At 43.5% G+C, this 20,123-nt stretch overlaps 1 protein-coding gene and 1 pseudogene across 2 annotated transcripts in view; both read left to right on the forward strand.

Annotated features, from left to right (window-relative positions):
* SRGAP1 (SLIT-ROBO Rho GTPase activating protein 1) overlaps window positions 1–9,140 on the forward strand; it is a 257,917-nt gene extending 248,777 nt beyond the window's left edge. For both annotated transcript variants that reach the window (XM_036456361.2, XM_036456362.2), the window contains exons 20-22: window positions 100–234; window positions 445–784; window positions 4,026–9,140. In XM_036456361.2, the coding sequence (XP_036312254.1) occupies window positions 100–234; window positions 445–784; window positions 4,026–4,403 (853 nt within the window). In that variant the 3' untranslated portion in view covers window positions 4,404–9,140. The remainder of the gene's footprint in view (window positions 1–99; window positions 235–444; window positions 785–4,025) is intronic.
* A 1,580-nt stretch (window positions 9,141–10,720) lies between these two features.
* LOC123653144 lies at window positions 10,721–18,607 on the forward strand (annotated as a pseudogene).
* The last annotated feature ends 1,516 nt before the right edge of the window (window positions 18,608–20,123 follow it).

A 20,123-nucleotide genomic window follows, 5' to 3' on the forward strand; every position in this document is an offset into this window, starting at 1 on the left:
CATCACTTTTTTTTTTTTTTTTTTTTGGTGTGTGTGTGTTTGTGTGTGTGTCCTATTCATCTAGCAAAACATCCTCACTGTTGATTCTCGTTACTTCAGGGATGATACATTTTCAGACACACTGAGCCAAAAAGCTGACAGCGAGGCCAGCAGCGGGCCAGTGACTGAAGATAAGTCGTCATCCAAGGACATGAACTCCCCTACAGACCGGCATTCGGATGGGTATTTAGCCAGGTGGGTGGAGCCTGGTAGTCAGGCTCCTGAGCCTCCACTTCCCCTGGGGCCATGCAGAGCCACAGTGCCCTCTGCAGTGTTACCCAGGGTAGTGAGCTCTCCTTCTCTCTCTCTCTCTCTCTCTCTCTCTCTCTCTCTCTCTCTCTCTCTCTCTCTCTCTCTCTCTCTCTCTCTCTCTCTCTCTCTGTGTGTGTGTGTGTGTATGTCTAGACAAAGAAAAAGAGGAGAGCCACCCCCTGCAGGAAGGCGTCCTGGCAGAACCAGCGATGGCCATTGTCCCCTCCACCCCCCACATGCTCTTTCCAACTCCTCAGTGGATCTGGGGTCCCCAAACCTGTCCAGCCACCCCCGGGGCCTGCTGCAGAACCGTGGCCTCAACAACGACAGTCCGGAGAGGAGGCGCCGGCCAGGCCATGGCAGCCTGACCAACATCAGCCGGCACGACTCCCTCAGGAAGATTGATAGCCCTCCTATTCGAAGGTCCACGTCATCGGGGCAGTACTCAGGCTTCAGTGACCACAAGCCGCTGGACCCCGAGGTGATCGCTCAGGTGAGATGCTTTTAATGGAATGGTGCACGTTCCGTGCCTGGAGTGTAAAGGTTTGCAGGGTTTACTTTTTTTGTAGCCCTGTATTTTGTATAGAACCAACTAATGAACACAGGAAGGAAATTAGCCCGTTCTTTACTGTAAGGCCTGCCTATGGGCCTCTGGAACAACCATGTGTTACTGGAAGGACCCAAGGACATTAGGTTTATATAGATTTAAACAGTCATGGCAGAAATGTAGGACCCAGGGCATTCAAATGCATCATTGCTCCATAGCCAGGAAAATTCTGCAGAGGAGAATAATGAGGAAGGACTAGCCCTCCCACATCTGAAAGCATGCTGGAGACAGTAAAACAGACAAGTGGATGGAACAGAACGGAGAGCCCAGAAACAGAAATGTTTTGGTATAGGATAAAGGTGATACTTTCTTCTCAAGAAGTGATGAATTAGTTAATGATGAGAAGTGATGGTTAGCTGTTTGGAGAACAGCAGGTCTGGGTACTGGGTCACTCCTGAGTACATGCATATCTTCACTTTTTCCTAATGATTAGAATTGACAAAGTCAAAGGACCTGTAAAAGAATAATTTAATTTGCCCTAGCAGGTTTGGCTCAGTGGATAGAGTGTCGGCCTGTGAACTAAAGGGTCCCAGGTTCGATTCTGGTCAAGGGCATATGCCTGGGTTGCGGGCTTGATCCCCAGTAGGGGGCGTGCAGGAGGCAGCCAGTCAATGATTCTCTCTCATCACTGAAGTTTCTATCTCTTTCTCCTCTCCCTTCCTCTCTGAAATCAATAAAAATATTTTCTTTAAAAGTTCATTTATTTTCCCATAATTCCACCATACTCCCCCTTTGTTCTTTTTGCAACACAGTCATTAAAAAATGTGTGTGTGGCCAGTGACAAAGGAGGTGAATAAATTCAGGCTTTGCCATTTGCGTAATCTAAAGCGACTTCCAGCTATCACTGAAGCTTAAAACTAAATAGATCAAAAAAGAAAGTGAATGAGAAATGAAGAGACAAATATGGGGACCTATTAAAGATGTATTATTTTTCATAACAAGTGCCCAAGGAAACCTGCACTGATGTGACAGATTTCCAAGATATTTTCCGTGCTCTAACTAAAAATAACTTTGGGTTGCAGATTAGATTGTATAAGGAGTTTAATGTGTTTTTAAAACGTTGAACCAATGTTAAGTGCACAACGATCTTTCAGCAAAAATCAAAAAGATTTTTGCCCTCTTGGTTTTTTCTATTTGAAGAGCTCTCTGTGCAGGGCCTTTTGAGGCCTGTTTGGAGCTGGTGAGTGGCATTTGACTACAGCGCAGTAATGATCGGGAAAGCCGTAACATCACTGCTTACAATGAGCAGGTGAAAAGGATTTGAGTTAGAGAGGCAGGGAATCGGGAGCTTGGGGGTGGGAAGACCTGCTAAGGTCTGTTTAACCCTTCTGCTTCTAGAGACAGGAAATCCTTTCATTGCAGATCATAACAACAGAAACTCAGCAGATAAACAAGGCTCTCTTCCTTCTCTCTGGGGCAAATACTTGTTACAAAAACAAATCCATATGCTTAGCATCAAATGGAAGTCACATATGAAAATAATTACTGGCAAAGTGATGTCATCCTCACAAAATGGCTTCCAGCTGTGTCCTTTATTTATCTTTCCATCTCTTACCTCCAGATTTTCCCATGAGGACAATGAAGCCTGCCATCATGATGTTCATACAAATATATATACAAGAATTTGCATATATATATATATATATATATATATATATATATATATGTGTGTGTGTGTGTGTGTGTGTGTGTGTGCAAATTCTTTTATTAAACCAATCAGTAGGGGTTTTTTTTAACTACAATATCCATATGTGATTATCATGTTTTGGTTTATTCATTCAGTGGAGCACTTACAGTATGCCAAGTCCTATGCTAGGCTTAATGGACACAAAGTTAAATCAATAGCCTGGAGATGCTTACCGCGCAGTGAGGGGGGTGTGGAAATCAGTCAGCCCTGTGCGTTGCCAGAGGGTTGTGCTCCAGGTGAGTGGAAGAAGAGGTCTCTCCGTCAGACCAGAGCAGGGGTCCTCCGTTCACCCTCCTCACACAGCACTCGACCTTCTGAGTGTGTGCATGGTAGCAACACAGTTCAGTAAAATATATTCACGTTGCTGTGAAACAGATCTCTAGACCTTCTTCATCTTGTAAAACTGAAACTGTCCACCCGCTGAACAACAGCTCCCCTTTGGCCCATCCCCCCCAGCCCCTGGCCGCCACCATTCTGTTTTCTGCATAGTCAGTGAGGGTGACTGCCTTATGTAAATGGAGTCACACAGTAGTTGTCTTTTTGTGATGGGCTTATTTCACTTAACACAGTGTCCTCAGGGATCATCCATGTTATAGCATGTGGAAGGATTTTCTTCCTCTTTAAGGCCAAATAATATTCTGTTGTTTGTGTATACCACATTTTGCATATCCATTAATGGAGCACATTCCTCGTTTCTGAAACAAGTATTTTGTAATTCCCCCTTTACTATCTGAAAATGAATTCATAGATGGCATACCTAATTTAAAAATACATATAAACCTCTGAATATAATGTAAAGGAAATAAATGTATTTTAGTTAATGCTTAACTAGAAGACAAATGAAATAGGGAGATGCTTTTACCAGTGTGTAGAATTACCATAAATACAGTTAAAAATGCAGTGATGGAAAAGTATTGAGTTAGTCTTAACTCAAATTCCATGAAAAGTGCTTCCGTTAGTGATGTGATTTTTCTGAAATGGTGGACAACCCTTGGTCTGATCCAATAAAAAACAAAGCATAATATACATGATCACTTATTCCTGGAAAACTTAGCACCATTAAAAAAATATTTTGTGGCCCTAGCTGTTTTAGCTCAGTGGATAGAGCATCAGCCTACTGACTGAAGGGTCCTGAGTTTAATTCCAGTCAAGGGCACATGCCTGGGTTGTGGGCTCAATCCTGAGTAGGAGGCATGCAGGAGGCAGCCGATCAATAATTCTCATCATTGATGCTTCTATCTCTCTCTCCCTCCCTCTCTAAAATAAATAAAAAATATATTTTTAAAAATATACATTTTGTATCTATATATAAGAAAGAATTGGGTTGTAGGCTCGGGTTATTACAAATGCTGGCCTGTTTGCTTGGAAGTGAAATTATGTGTTTCTGTGTGTGAATATTTATTATCAGTTCTCTCTCTCTTTCTAATGATTTTACAACAGGATATTGAAGAGACGATGAACACTGCTTTGAATGAACTCCGAGAACTGGAGCGACAGAGTACGGCAAAGCACGCCCCCGATGTGGTGCTGGATACCTTAGAACAAGTGAAAAACGCGCCTACTCCCGCCACTTCCACAGAATCTCTCAGCCCTTTGCACAACGTTGCCCTCAGGAGCTCCGAGCCTCAGATTCGACGAAGCACGAGCTCCTCCAGTGACACGATGAGTACTTTCAAACCTATGGTGGCCCCCAGAATGGGCGTGCAGCTGAAGCCCCCAGCCCTACGGCCAAAGCCTGCTGTTCTTCCAAAAACAAACCCTACCATAGGACCCGCGCCTGCCTCCCAGGGCCCTGCAGACAAGTCGTGCACAATGTGAAAACCACTGGGCAAGGTCCTCCGGGGAGGTGATTTAAAAAAAAAAAGAAAATGGATTCGTAACAAGTCACGATCCATAACTTTCCTTAGTTTTGTGCTTAGAACTGGAGATCTTCTGGCTTTCCTATGTTCTCGAACGTAATGTCTGAGACTAGCTAAATTAACACGGGCATTTGTATTTTGTAGTTTCTTTCTTTTTTTCTTTTTTTTTTAAATAACTGGACATATGTCATTTAAAGACAATAGACTCACTTAGACTTACTTGAAAATTCAATGCTGCACCATTTGTAACAAAGGCAACAGCACTCCGCTCTCCGCATTGTGTAGCGCTTCAGGGGTAGAGCAGCCCTGATGCCTCCCAACCTTTGTTCCAGGCTTTGGAGTGTAACCAGTGCTGGTCTGTGGCATTTGGGGAAATGGCCAAAGGGTGGGGATGGCATTGTTTGGTAGCTGACAGTGAGCACCTGTGGTTCCATGGAGGGGGACAGGGTTTGGCTCATGCTGAAGACTTTCAGGTGTCACAGCGGGATGGACATTCCCAGTGAGACCTTCAGCTCACAGCCTGAAGGATGGGATGGTTGTCTCTTTCATAGTCAGTCATTTCCCTGGGTCCAGGTTAATGGCTCAGCGGAAGAGGGTAGAGCCTCTGTAGTTACTGCTTGACCTGAAACCTGGGAGAGGGGAGTGCCAGTTCTCCAGAGTTATCGCTGTGACTCCTTCCACGCGCCTGACCAGGCCCCAGAAGATTTCCAGCTCCAGCTTTCCCATTCACAAAGGACCAGAGCTGTCTAGTCTTCAAGACTATCTGGTTACACTACTCCACAAACTACTTCCAAGATCTGTGGTTTGGTTGCTGCCTGGAAAATATTCCCAGCTCCGCTGAATTCCATCTCTGGAAATGGAGAAAGCAAGCAGCACACCAGTGCTTGGTTCACTCGGCCTTCTCTTCTCCAGACCAAATGGCCTTGGTTCCTTTAAACATGCTGCAGAGAACAGACGATCCTGAATTGAATCCCCAACTTTCCTCTCCTTCTGTCTCTTTGAGCCAACCTAGAACTGGCCGCGGTACTGGAGTAAGCCCCGTGCTGGCCACGGTGGGAGAATTTCCTCCTGGTTCCAGGACCACTTCCTCCTGATTTTATATCCTGGAACCAGGACTTTTTTTTTTTCTTTTTCCTTTTCCTTTCTCATATGGTCTCTACATAATCCCCATAGTCACCTAGTCCATGAGGGGCCCTCTGACAAGTTTTCTTCAGCCCATTTTTATGCTATAGTTCCCTCTATCTTAAAACAGTTGCTTTGAATTAATTTGCTTTTACAAAGGTACAAATCACCACCCCCCAACCAGCAGCAGCTTATATCACCTATAAGCATATGAGCATTTTATCTGTTCCATCATTGAACTTCCTATGAGGAGACCCTTGTTTTTTATAATAAATGGATGGCCAGAACCCACCCCTCTGGACCACCATTGATTTCCTCTAAGTGTGGTTTCAAACTGGTAGCCAATCGCATGCCCACCTAAGAAGTACACACATGGACCTCATCAGCCCACTGGTGACTGCCTCGTGAAGGGAAGAATGAGGAAATGACTAAAACCAAGATCATGACTGAGCTCTACCTCAGTTTGCCAGTCTAATCATTCTAATGCAAACAGAGATTAAATTAATGAGATACTTTCCTTCCAAAGTCACACTCTGGTTGCTTGCCTACAGCCTAATTTCACAATTGTTTTGAATAGTGAATTTCCCCCCCAGTATTTCCAAGAATAGTAAGCTTTTAAACCTCTTCATTTTCAGAACCATCTGGGTGTTTTGTTTTGTTTTGTTTTGTTTTGGGGCGGGGAGGCCCATTTTGAAAGAGACCAAGCTCAGCATCTTGTCCAATCCTCTCCCCATTTCCCTTGAGCTCTAGTGGTCCTTTAGCACCTAGGACACGTGGACACACCCAGGACCACTCTTTGAATAGCATTAACCCTTTTAAACAATCTTCTCGAGCCCCCGAGGAAACTTAAACTTTGCTGAATAGTCTCCTGATTCTTTCTGGATTCCACTTCGGCTGCTGATTCTCTGTCACTCTGGGGAAACAGAAGCAACGAATAAAGGTGGGAACAACCGAGGAGGGAGGGGAAATGTTAAACCTTTTAGAAATTAAAATAAAAAGGATTCTTAAAAACCATTTTTCATCTTCAGTGGAAGTGCAAGATGATAACAAAGGGCATCGAAAGGTGTTTGGATTCATTGTTTGGCAGGGGGAGGAGAGGGGCCTCTCTTATAAGCTTTAACTATGGCTTTTCAGATCTTACTCCAAGCTTCATTCTCCAGACTTCCCCCTGGCGGTCCTCCCGTGTCCCCTCGCTGTGTGCCCCGGTGAGGAGTGGGGATCGCCCTTCTGCCCTCGGCTGCTGGGGATGGCAGAGGACATGCTGCTCTGGACCCTCGCAGCCTTCGAGACTGTGCCTTCCAGGAAACGGCTCCTAACACTATCCCGTCCCTTCCTCACTCTGCCTCTTCCGGAGCCTACATCCCTGCTGTCACCCTGAGGCACTTTCCCCCCAATTCCAGGGAAGGATGTGACTCCGAGTAAGAACTCAATAGGGATTGGCCTGTCCTTACTTTGTTCAGTAAAAGTCTTCAGATTCCAGGGGGAAGACAGAGTGGCCACCACAACGTATCCAAACTACCACCCTAAGGTAAGCTCAGTAAAAGCCTCAGCAGTGAGAGAGACTTCACCCGGTACCGGCCTGCCTTATAGCCTCAGGGCAGCACACTGCGGGGAGGTGGCAGGCACAGGAGTGAGGAAAGAAAATGAGTCCTGAGATGTTCTGCCTGCAGTTTCAAGGATTGTAGTCCTCATGTGCAGTTTGGGAAGAGTGTTGTTTTGATGATGGGGGATGGTGGTTCTACAAAGATTACCTGACTCCGCGTACACAAGACTATGTATCCTCAGCTGATATCACTGTATGTTCACGTCCCCTCCACGGAACTCACCCAACTACATTTGCCAAGCTGGCCTTCGGTTTGGGTCAGGGTGTGGGTTAGCATAGACAGAAAGGTACTTAGTACATATTTGGCCCTTTGTAGAGCTCCATGTTCATGTTCAGTGTCACCGCTATTGTTCCATTGCATGTTTCCTCACATGTGATCTGACTGTGGCACCCCTTGAGCCTCCATAGAATCACAACCGTGCCCCACCGAGCCTACTGCAATGAGCATGAAAGTTATCAATGGATATAGAGCCCCGAGGGTCAGATTGTATCAGTTCCGTTTTCTGTCTTTTTGTACTTCTGCCATTTCCAAAAACGGGCTTATAATTTAATCAAGGAGACGAAGGAAGTGGGGAGTGCCATTTTGGGGGGATGCCATAGCCCCTGGGGTCTACAAACTGAAGAAACTTGAATCTGATCATTACAGCCTCAAATAAGAATTAAGAGCCCATGGGTCCGTCGAGGGTGTAGAAGACTTCACATTTGGGGTGATACAGTAGCGAGAGGCCATGAACGCAGGAAATGCACTTGGGACTGAGTCTTGCTCTGAGTTACCCACCTCAGAAGCCCCGAGCCACGAGCGGCTTTAAAGGGAAGGCTCTATCCATGTGTGCATAGAGCGCCCAGGGAGTCACCCCCCTGAACTGGGAACCCCACCACCAGCTGGGCTGAGGGCGGGGGGGGGGGGGGGGGGAGGCTGGGTGCAGGGCGGGTGGCACAGCTTTGTCCAGATCCATAGAACAAACTGGAAATGGAGCTTTTACTTACCCTAGTATACTTCTTAAACAATAGTCTACGTGGTATAATCAAGAAGGGTACCTGTATCTTTAAATTACGTAGGGAATTTTGTATGTTTAAGTAACTGTACTGGGTTCCATAATGCTTAGAGAAACTGTTTAGTAAAAGAAAATATATAAACCGTGCATTTGTGAATGCCCCCTTAGAGCGTTCATCCGAGTTGAGTGTGTTGTGTGACGGTTGTCAGAGCTGTTTATAGTGAGTGGCTGTGGGGCGGGAGAGACCGCTACTTACCAGGGGCTCCAGGGCAGCCCCTGCCCACTTAAGGAAATCAGTGTTGTCCTTTCCTGTCCATTTGGTCAATTGCAGTACTGGTAGCTTCCTGCTTGTGACTGTTACCTAATTGTGTCAATGTACATCTGTAGTATGTACATGTGAAAGTGCCTTTCTATGTTAGGAGTTTTAGCCTGGCTCTTCACTGTTGCCCCGCCCTCCTCCCCATCTTCTCCCCCCGCCCCCACCCACCACCTCCAATTTTTACTGCCTCCTTGCGTGTTGAAACTTCCTCCACTCTCTCCCAGCTCCTCCATCCCCACCTTCCTGTGCCTCGAGTGCTCAGTGTTGTCCCCTCTTGCATCCTTGTCATCAGACCCTCATTTTCCTTGTGACTGTGACTGTGCCTTCCCCACGGTAACTCTCCCCCCCTGCGCCCTCCCTTCCCACCCTCCCCTCTCCACACCCTGCCACCTGCCACCCACACCGCCTGTTTGCCTTTGCTCTCTGTGCTGCCTCTTGCTTTTCTTTACATTCTCTTGGCTCTGAGGTGTACGTGAAGGGGGATGCTTTTACAGGTCTGGGAGAACAAAAAAAAAAAAAAAAAATGTTTTGTTCTGTTGTGACAATGCACTTTTATGTATAGTACTGTACATTTTGGCATGTACCATTCCAGGCTTCCGTATAAAGTCAGGTCTGTTCTTCACGGTGTACCTTTATAATAAATAAGATAGTTCTGGCTGCCTTTGTCTGCTTCCGATTTGGTATGATTCTCCGTGGTGTTTTCATTCCTTTCCTTTTTTTTTTGCCCCCCTAATCACCGTTGACCCTCCCCCCCAAGAGAGCTGAGTTGCATTAAATAATGTGAAACTATCTTTTTTTTTTTAAGTTATCTCTTTTCATTTTTGTTTGTGAATTTGGAATGAGGCTTTCTGCACAGACCCATGACCACGAGGCCAGGTTTTCAGAGTGACAGTTGGAGAGACTCCTGTGTAGATGAGGCAAAGTCTCATCTACTTGGGAGAGTCTTAATGCAGAGGCTGAGAGCACAGCCCTAAGCACTCACCAGCTGGAAGTCTTTTTTTTTTTTTTTTTTATGTGCCGATTTTATTTTTTTATTCCTTATTGTCTTTCCTACCCATTTATCCCCTCCTCCAGCTTCACATTGTTGTCCATGAGTTCTCTCTCTTTATTATTCTTTTTTGCTCAATCCCTCCAGCCTCCTTGAAATCTTTTTCTTAAGGACCCTGGCATAGTAAACCTTGTCAAGTTTAGTTTCAGTTGAATAAACTGAAATGCAATCCTTAGGTATAGACTATGTTTAGAATTCCCCAATGTATTGATATTGGTACTTTTTTTCTCAAACTAAAAAAAAACAAAACACAAACACAAAAAAAAAAAAAACTAACTCTTGGAGACTTAGCAATACATCATAAATAGTTTTATAAAACTGTATCAGCAATGTGCTGGATTGAATATTGATTAGAGTTTTGGAGTAAAACATAACATGTAAATCAACGGGTAAAAACTTCATTGATGTTAAAATACATACAGAAAATTACACAAATCATTGGTACAACAGTTTTCACAAAGTAAAACAGTAATACAATATTTTCACCACCTGGATCAAGAAATAACACATTATCTGCATCCCAGAAGCTAAGCTTGTGCCTCTCCCAAGTTCATCAATATCCTGATGAATAACAGGTTGGGTTTCCCCTGTCATTATAACTTTTTTTTAATTGATTGATTTGAAAAAGACAGAAATAGAGAAACATTGATTTGTTGTTCCACTAATTTATTCATTCAGTGATCGATTCTTATGTCCTGATGGGATGGAACCAGCAACCATAGTGTTAATTGGAAGGATGCTCTAACCCAGTGGTCGGCAAACTGCAGCTCTTGAGCCACGGTTTGTCGCTCTGTTGACTAATGAGTTTGCCAACCACTGGCCTAGACTCTAAATTCCAATAATTACAGGCTGTTGTTGTTCCTTGTGATTAAGCCCTAACCAACTGAGCTAACTGGCGAAGGCCTCATTATAACCTGTTTATAAATAGACTCACAGCATGTTGATATGAGATGGCTTCTTTTGTTGAAATTTATGCCTGATAATTGTCCACCTGATATTTAACAGTAGGGTTTTTTTTCCACTTTCACTGCTATATAGAATTCTATTACAGTAGCATGCTTGGTGTTATATTTATTTTAGTATTCCTGATTAAACTTTGGGTATGGTATTGAAATGTGAACAAGTAAATGAACAAAAAGTAAAGTAAAGCCCACCTCTTAAAGGACATGTTTTCCCAAAACATGATGGAATGACTTGGGACAAAGCCATTGACTGGAAGGCCTACCTGAAAGCAGGTAGGACCAGAAAGATGGAGCTTGAGGCTGCCACACAGGAACAAACGCCCAAGTGATACAGGATGGTTCCCAGAAAGATGCCGCTGCCCTGCACCTCCCTCACTGCCACCCTCAGGTCTGAGCCTCCGCCCCCCAAGTGCAGCTACATCCCCCCTCATGAATTAGAGTCCATGGGCGTGTGTCTGCTTGTCAACTCCCGCTGTTTGTACACCAGCCAACCCTGGAAGAATATGAGAAGGCAGGGAAAAAGAATTTTCTGCCTTCTGCCTTGGGTACCTGGGACTCCTGGAGTGGAAAATTCCCCAAGCTTGATCTAAAGTCCCAAAAAGTTCCTGGGAGCCAAAAACCAGCAATTTTCATCCCACCGGCCATATATTCCCATTTGGGTTTTGAAAAATATGGTCAATGTATCTTTGGGAAATAATCAGGGTGAGGTTTATCATTCTCCAGTAGCCTTTTTACCTCTTCCTACATAGTACATAGAAATGTGCCTTCTGCAATAATAAATATAAATAAAAGAAACAGCCAGACTTGGCCAATGTGGCTCAGTGATTGAGCATCATCTAATGAACCAGAAGATCAGGATTCAATTTCCGGTCAGGGCACACGTCCAGGTTTCAGGCTTCAAACCCAGTGGAGGAATGTGCAGGAGGTAGCCGATCAATGATTCTCTCATCATTGGTGTTCCTATCTCTTCCTCTCCCTCTCTGAAATCAATTAAAATTTATTTTTTTAAAAAGAAACAGTCAGTTTATCAAGTTTCGTTCTTCACATGAGTTGCTGGAGAGAGCTAGGACTTGGCTAAATATCAAGGGAGTGTGTGTGTGCACGCGTGCGTGTGTGTCCTGATGTTACCTCTTTTATTCCCTTTAACATGTGGGTTTATGTCTTTTTTTATGCCCTTTATTGTCATTTAGAGAGCTATTGGGAGGCAGCAGAGAGGTAAATGTCTGTCTTCAGATCACCACCTTTAAACTCTAAAGTTTCTCCTTTAGCCTCCTAACAAAATCCTTCCTGGATAAATCAGGCAGAGTTGGTTTCTGGTGCTTGCAACTGAAAGACCTAATCTGTGCACATACTGAGAGAATTTTCTTCCTAATACAGGTATCCCCCATTTTCCCAAAACTTATGTTACACCACTTCACTTTTATGAGAGACCTACATTAGTACCTGTTTTTGCTAACTGAAAGTGCAGGAGGCAACCAATTGATGTGTTTCTCTTACATCGATATTTCTCTCTGTCTATCCTCTCACTTCTACTCTCTCTAAAAGTCAATGGAAAAATATCCTTGGATGATAAAGCAAAGTAGTAAAAAATAAATAAAGATGAAAAAAAATGAGGAAAACTTGTTTAGCATGGTGTGAAGCAAAATACATGACCACAAGTGCTTATTGAATGTATAGAACACTTGGCCAAAATGAATAAGTAAAATGACCATAATAGTTCATAAGTTTTGACTTGGAAAAATAAAAAGTTATAATGTAGCTTGTTGGGAATGAGAGCTTGTTAAGAAGAAAAGATAGTAAGTCCCCAATGACCTATGTGAGAAAAAAGAGGTTCAGATGTATCTGATCATGTGCCCAAAGAAAATCACCAGCGGGCTCTGGGAATAACTTGCATTAAATAAATATTTCAAAATAGGAATTCATATGTAGGTCAAATGCAGGCCACGAGTTTTAAAAGTCTACTGGAATTGAAAAATATATTTAGAATGAAGATATTATAATTGAGTTTTGACAATTCAGTATGATGGAAAACTTTCTATAAAATAATTACCAGGAAGCTCTAGACATGAAAATATTGGTCACAATAAAGAGAGAAGGCAATATTAAGCCACCCAATTTGATGGTGCAGTTCATCCTTATTGCACTCTTAGAATTAGCCGAAACCAGTTTGGCTCAGTGGTAGAGCATTGGTCTGCGGACTGAAAGGTCCCAGGTTCGATTCCGGTCAAGGGCATGTACATTGGTTGCGGGCACATCCCCAATAGGGGGTGTGCAAGAGGCAGCTGATCAATGATTCTCTCTCATCGATGTTTCTAGCTCTCTATCTCTCTCCCTACTTCTCTGTAAAAAATCAATAAAATATATTTTAAAAATAAATAAATTGCCTGAGTCCAAACCCCCAGCTGCCAGTCACAGTAGAATTTCCAAAGGCCCATCGATGCCCTTCCAGCTTCTCATTCCTCCCCTAGAGGTTCCTTCTTGTTTTATGTATCTTGGGGGCTTCAGAGGTTGTCTGGCTCCATCCAGTATCAATACACAGCATGGCAGAGAGGCCACTACAGCTGAGTAGCTGCTGGCCTTTGAGAGTTATGCCCAAAGCACAGCACTGAACAAAGTCCCTGCTGCCAGAGCAGACCCAGGGCAGAGACAGCAGTGTCCTCCCAAGTAGCAAATCCAAAATGGGCAGCACTGACACCGACAGACGCACGTGGCACTGGACTGAGACATCCTAACAACTGAGGAGTGCATCAGCATTTCAGTGAAAATGCATATCCCATTACTGGGTCTGGTACCTTCCCCCTTGGCATTGATTTGGTGGTGATTAACTGTTATTTTGTTCAACTGTCAGGACAGAAGAAATTATTTTCTTATTTCCACCTATTCCCAGGGAAAGTCCTAGAGAGTTGAGAGTAGACTTAAAATATAATGACTTGAAATTATGCAAAAGATATATTAAGTTAACATTATATATATAACTTATATATATAAGTTAACTTTTCTACCAGTATTTGTCGCTTTGTCATTATATCATGGCTATGGAAACCAAAGGAAAGGACTGTGTGTGATCAAGTCAAAATCAGCTCCCTACAAACTGGAGAATTTGGGTCAAATGATAAAAACATCTGCATGCAGCTGGAGACAAGATCGAAATCGAACTCAGAATGGTTCTAGGCCTTCACGACAGGCATCCTTTTCCTTTATTTTTAACGTGCGTGATACGGATCTGTGGTGTGACTTAGCTCTTAGCACCTCACAAGTCTACCTGCCTTCTATCCCCTGGGCATCTACGGTTTTCTTAGATCTTTGCTGAGAAGAGGCTTTAAGGATGGATGTTTATGTTGCACTTAGGATTCAGTCTGCTCTGTTGAGCAAGACAGACAATTAAAGACTTTTTTAAAAAGCCGTCAATAATCTTCTAAAATGGACAGCACATCACCTCATTCCCCACTTAAACCCCCTAGGATGATTTCCCATGCCACTTGGAATAAAATCCAAACTCCCAACCTGGGTCAACATGATCCGGCTTCTGCCAAACCCGTCTACCCCCTCTTGTTCTGTCCCCCTCATGACATACTGGCAGTTTTGTGTCCCTCCTACATGCTGAGCTGGTTTCTGCCTCAGACCTTTACCTAGCTCCCTCAACCTAGAGCGATCTTCCCTCAGATTTTCATCTTTATCAGAAAGATGGTCCCTTTCTGATATTCAGCTTGCTACTCAAATGTCAGCTCTGCAGAGTTAACAGCCTGGATACCGACTGAGCAGGTGCAGGGCAATTTGGCAACAGTGACCCAAATCTCAAACATATATTCCCTTGGCCCAGTAATCCCACCTCTACAAAGTTATCCTACAGATGCAGTCACACGCAGGGAAATGATATATGCATCGAGTTATTCATTGCAATATCTGGATAACAAAAGACTGCAGACAAACTCAATGTTTATTAACAGGGGGCAGGTTAGATAAATTATAGAAAATTCATATACTGGACTATTACTTTATAGCTATACAAAAGAATGGGGAGGATCTCCAAGTCCTCACATAGGAACTCTCTAAGATATGCAATTATGTAAAAAGCAAAGTGCAAAGCAGTGTATGTGGTATACTACCATCTGTGTAAGGAGGACTTAACATAAGAATATATGCTTCTATTTGCTTGTTTATATCAAAAAACTCTGTAAGGATAAAAAAAAAAACAACAACAACACTATTTACAGAGGTTGCCTAGGCAGATAGTGGTGAATAGGGGACTGAAATGGTGGAAAGGAGACTTTCGGGGAATACTTTTTAATACATTTTCGTGTCTGGTTCATGTGACTATATTACCTTTCTAAAATTAAATACATGTAACATTGCTTTTATTCTGCAGAAAAATAAAACAGCACTTTCCCAATACCCTCTTTATTCCATTACCCTGCTTTATTTTCTTCATATAGCATTTATCACTATATAACAGGATATAAAAATGGAAGCTCCATTGAAGGAACAAAACATCATATTCTAATGTACGAAAACAAATCAACATGCAAATTTTCAAAGGATTTTCACTAAAAGTTGGCGAATACCAGCTGGAGCAGTATTCTGGAGCAGACTGGAGCACATGTAGACTGGAGCAGAGTGAAAAGTTGAGAAACAGAGGACCTGAAACCAAAATTTGATGGCACTGTATGAGCCCTTGAATGCAGACAAGCCTAAAACGAAATACTGTAAAACCCTGGATCCACCACTGTGTATGTTAGGAGAATGACCTCTGAAGAGGATTTCTGGAGAGAAGTGTGTGTGCTAGACAGGAGGTGCCTGGTCCTCACCTCAACTCCCGTGAGTAGGGCATCAATGGAAACCCCCGAAAAGGTTGACATATGTCCCCCACAGTTAAGGGATGCAATGAAGTGGGTTGACTGCCTTGTGAGATTGTCAGGGTGAGGCACAGCCAGGCTGGGTAGGTGCTGGTGGAGGAGGTGACAAGGTGGTGGCAGCAGGGCCAGCTGTACTCCCAGAGCTTGGCAGGACCAGGGATGCTTGATGTGGGCCACGCTCTTTGCAAAAGAGAAGGCGGAGCTTGTGGCATCTGATGTCTTGGTCCCAGGATTGCCTGGAGGCAAGAGCAGAACCCTGAAAACATGGAGCTGGATTCCTAAGTGCTGAGGAAGCAGTAAACAAACAGCCAGAAGAGAGATCCCAGCTGGAGCTGGGAAGGAGAATGCAAAATTGCATTACATTTTTAAGTTTATATTATTTATATCATGGGGCTTGAAATGATAAGTGACTGAATCAAGGATGTGTTTATAACGTGAAGTGGTCATGGGATTTTTATTGCCTCATTGTGGCCAGTGTAAGTGCCATGAAAGAGGGAAGCAGGGCAGAGAGTGGCAAGAGGTACTGCTCTGAGTTGGGGGTCGTGGAAAGATGCTTTGAACAAAGACTTAGTGAGGTGAGAAGACAAACCACACTGACATCTACGCTACTTCTAAGAATTTCCTAAGCAGAGAGAGCAGGTCCAGAGGCCCTGAGTGGGGAGCAAGCTTAAAATGTTTGAGGAACAGCGGGAACCCAGCGTAGACTGGAGCAGAGTGAAAAGTTGAGAAATAGAGGACCTGAAGCAGGAAAGCGATCCCAGGGCTCACGCAGGGCTTGTGTTCCATCGTGAGGAAGTGCATTTTCTCCTCAGGGGTAGAGAAGATGTGTATATAGGGTGGCGAGTTGACACACATGAGTTGAATGTGTAAATGGTAGAAGAACCTAATCCTGCCCACTCACTTTTTTATTCCTCTCCCAAGAGTAAATGATTTGAGGGTGGGCACATGGCCCAAAATGAGCCAAGTTAGGATCCACCTTGGAGCACAGGTTTTACTTATAGAAAATAGTTTCTCTCTTTTCCCGGAGGTGACTAAGCTAAGAGCCTGCCTGAGAACAGTGCCAACAGAGAGGAAAAAAGACATGGGGTGGGGGTCGGGGGGGGGGGGGGGAGGGGAGGCAATGGGAACCAAAATTTGATGGCACTGTATGAGCCCTTGAATGCAGACAAGCCTAAAACTAAATACTGTATAACCCTGGATTCACCAGGTTCATACGTCGATACCTTTCCTTTTTTTTTTTTTTTTTTAACTCAAGGTAGTTTCAGCTGAGTTTCTATCTCTAGCAAGAGTTCAGAATACTAGAGGCCCAGTGCATGAAATTCATGCACTCAGGGAAGGAGGTCCCTCAGCCTGACCTGTGCCCTCTCTCAGTCTGACAGCCCTTGGGGGAAATCCTTAGTGCTGTCATAGAGGTGAGAGAGGCTCCTACCACCACCACTGTGCTCACCAGCCATGAGCCTGGCTCAGGTCTTCATGCTGAGTAGTGCTTCCCCTGTGGGAGTTCACTGACCACCAGGGAGCAGCTCCTGCATTCAGCGTATGCCCCCTGGTGGTCAGTGCACATCATATGAACTGGTCGTTCCACTGTTTGGTCAATTTGCATGTTAGCCTTTTATTATATAGAATATGGAGGAGAGAGATAGAATGTCATTGAGGTTGGAAAACCAGCAGATGCCTAGTCAACCTAAGAAAGGGCTTTGGGCCCTCATTGGCACTCTCCAATTCCTACTCCACTTTGAGCATTTGTGCTTCCCCATGTTACTTGCATAATTTACTTTTAAAATCCAGGGATAGAGGAATTAATGATTTCCAAAGTCTCTGCCAGATCTGTGATTTTCAGAATGACCTGTATTCTTGCATGGTTATTATTGTATCTAATTCAAGCTAATGTTGGTGCTGTTCTTTTCTTTGCAAGAGAAAAGCATGGAAAGTGAGAGATTCTTTTTTTTTATTCCAGTAAACACTTTCCTCCCACTTCAGTTACTTACTGTCATTTGGACCACAGACCGCCTCAAGATCACCTGGGATATTTGTGTATAATACAAACTCAGGCTCCACCCAACACGCCAATAGGTCTGGAATGGCGTCCAGGAACCTACGTTTTATAAACTCTCTAGGGAATTTTCCTGCACAATAGAGCTCAAAATCATTTTCATAAACAACATGTAAAAATTCTATAGTCTCAAACTTTCAATATAAAAAAAAAAACACCCAAAAGTTTTTTCCTCAGAGTTCATGTCCATATACCAAAAGTAATCACAAAAAATCAAGAGGTCCATAAAGTCAGATTTGTTCCAAAATATTATCTCTAAATTCCCTCATCAACCCCAAATTGAGCCAATGGGTTTATATTAGAGAGCCTCAAAAAAATGAGCAGCTAAATTAGTTTATTGTGAACAGTCAAGAAAAAGCTTCATCACATCTATGTAGTATGTGAACAACATACGTTTCCCATTGATGACCCATATGGTGGACTCTAAGCAAAGAGGAACGAAAGCTCCATCTGCACCAAGAGGGAGGAAGAGCCAGGCTTGCTCTTTTCCATGGCACCTCAGAACCAGTCGACTGCCTCAGGCTGAAGCTGGGCATCTCTTCCCCAGCCCCTGGCTGTCAGACACTCATTGAAGGGAACGATGAATGAAACTCTGTACCTTACAGGCACAGAAGTTGCTGCTGCTGCTCTGGGTGAAGAATGGAAGGGTCACGTGGTTCGACTCAGTAGTGAGAAGGACAAACAAGGTTCCCCATGAAGCAGGTGTCCTGACCCATGCCCGTGCCCGCCTGCCACTGAGTCAGGAGCATTTCTGTTGTAGACCAAGAGGACTGTGGAAAGAAAGTGCAAATCTGTTTGGAGCTGCATGGTAGATGCCAGTCTCAGTGTTCTCAACTTGGTCATTATGAGGGGAGAAAGGGGAGAAAAATTTTCCTGGTCTCACTGATACTACTGTGTCTTGTGGCCAGGGCTCAAAAGAGCTAACAGAATCCACAAACATTTCTCTCTCTCTCTCTCTCTCTCTCTCTCTCTCTCTCTCTCTCTCTCTCTCTCTCTCTCTCTCTCTCTCTCTCTCTCTCTTTCTCTCTCTCTCTCTCTCTCTCTTAAGAAGATGATGTCTGCCAATATGTTGTAAGAAAGCCCCAAACTAAGAAGGTAAGAAAGCTAGGATCAAAGCACCTGAGATTCAGCGTCTTATTTCTCCACAGGTCCTGAAGCACAAATGTTGGAGTACTAGTTGTATTGCCCTGAAGAAACAATGTTACTAAGAAAAGTGTGGCCAAAACCGGTTTGGCTCAGTGGATAGAGCATCAGCCTGCAGACTGAAGGGTCCCAGGTTCGATTCTGGTCAAGGGCATGTACCTTGGTTGTGGGCACATCCCCAGTGGGGAGTGTGCAGGAGGCAGCTGATCGATGTTTCTCTCTCATCAATGTTTCTGACGATCCCTCTCCCTTCCTCTCTGTAAAAAATCAATAAGATATTTTTAAAAAAAACAAATAAAAGCGTGGAAGAGGACACAGAATATGCTAAACTTTTGGCTAAGAGAATGAAGGCAACAAAAGAAACGATTGCCAACAGACGTAGGCTGTCCTCTCTGAGAGCTTCTACCTCTGAGTCCAAAGTGAGATTTTCTAAGAGTAACAAATAAATAAGGACAGACATTTAAAAAACAAAATAAAACAAACAAACAAAACACAAACAGCTAGGCATTGCTGCCTCTCAAAAGAATTTCGTCAAATGAGGACATCAGTGAGGAATAGGTGATAGGGTTGAATCGATAAAAGTCTCCTTTATATTATGTGCACTCTAAAGAGTGGAACTCACAGAAGCGATGTAGAATGGTGATCGCCAGGGGCTGGCAGGGGGAGGAAATGGGGAGACATTGGTCAAAGGGTACAAATTTTCAGTTATAATGTACAGCACAGTGGCTATAGTTTAATTTATTACACACTTGAAATTTGCTAAATGAATAGATATTAAATGTTCTCACCACAAAAAACACACACACAAACAAACAAATAAAAAAAACGGGGGACTATGTGAGGAGATAGATATGTTACTTAGCTTGACTTTGGTAATCATTTCACAATGGATCCATTTATCAAATCATCACATTGTACATCTTAAAAATATATGATTTTTATTTATCAATTTTACCTCAGTAAAGCTGGGGAGAAGGGTCTCCTTTATCACTTACAGTCCATTATATTTATTTTTTAAATATATTTTATTGATTTCAGAAAGGAAGGGAGAGGGAGAGAGAGACAAAAACATCAATGATGAGAGAGAATCATTGATCTGCTGCCTCCTGCATGCCTCACACTGGGGATTGAGCCTGCAAGGTGTGCCCTTGACTGGGAATCAAACCCTGACCTCCTGGGTTCCTAGGTCAATGCTCAACCACACCGGCCAGACCCATTATATTGAGTTTGACCCTATTTTACTTTATAATTGTACTTCCACATGCCATTGCTAAATTTGAGACTATTTTGGAGGAATCCCACAGCATCTGGCAAAAACCTTTTTGGGGTGGTAAAAAGAAACCCCACTTCTGCAGTGTCATTCTTTAATATGAGCCATAAAAGGCTGTGCAGGGGGTGTCTATTCTCATCACAGAGCTGAAAAGACTTAAGCATTGTGATCTGAGGATAAGAGAAGATAATATAAATCCTGAACTGTATCAGAGAGTTTGAAAATGAGCCCCTTTTAAAAGTACAACACCATATAGTCAAGTTTTAAGAAAAGAAGGGAGTACAGGGCTTAATAAATGCACCTCCTTTAAA

Source organism: Pipistrellus kuhlii, unplaced genomic scaffold (assembly GCF_014108245.1).
Source record: "Pipistrellus kuhlii isolate mPipKuh1 unplaced genomic scaffold, mPipKuh1.p scaffold_m20_p_3, whole genome shotgun sequence".
NCBI lineage: Eukaryota > Metazoa > Chordata > Mammalia > Chiroptera > Vespertilionidae > Pipistrellus > Pipistrellus kuhlii.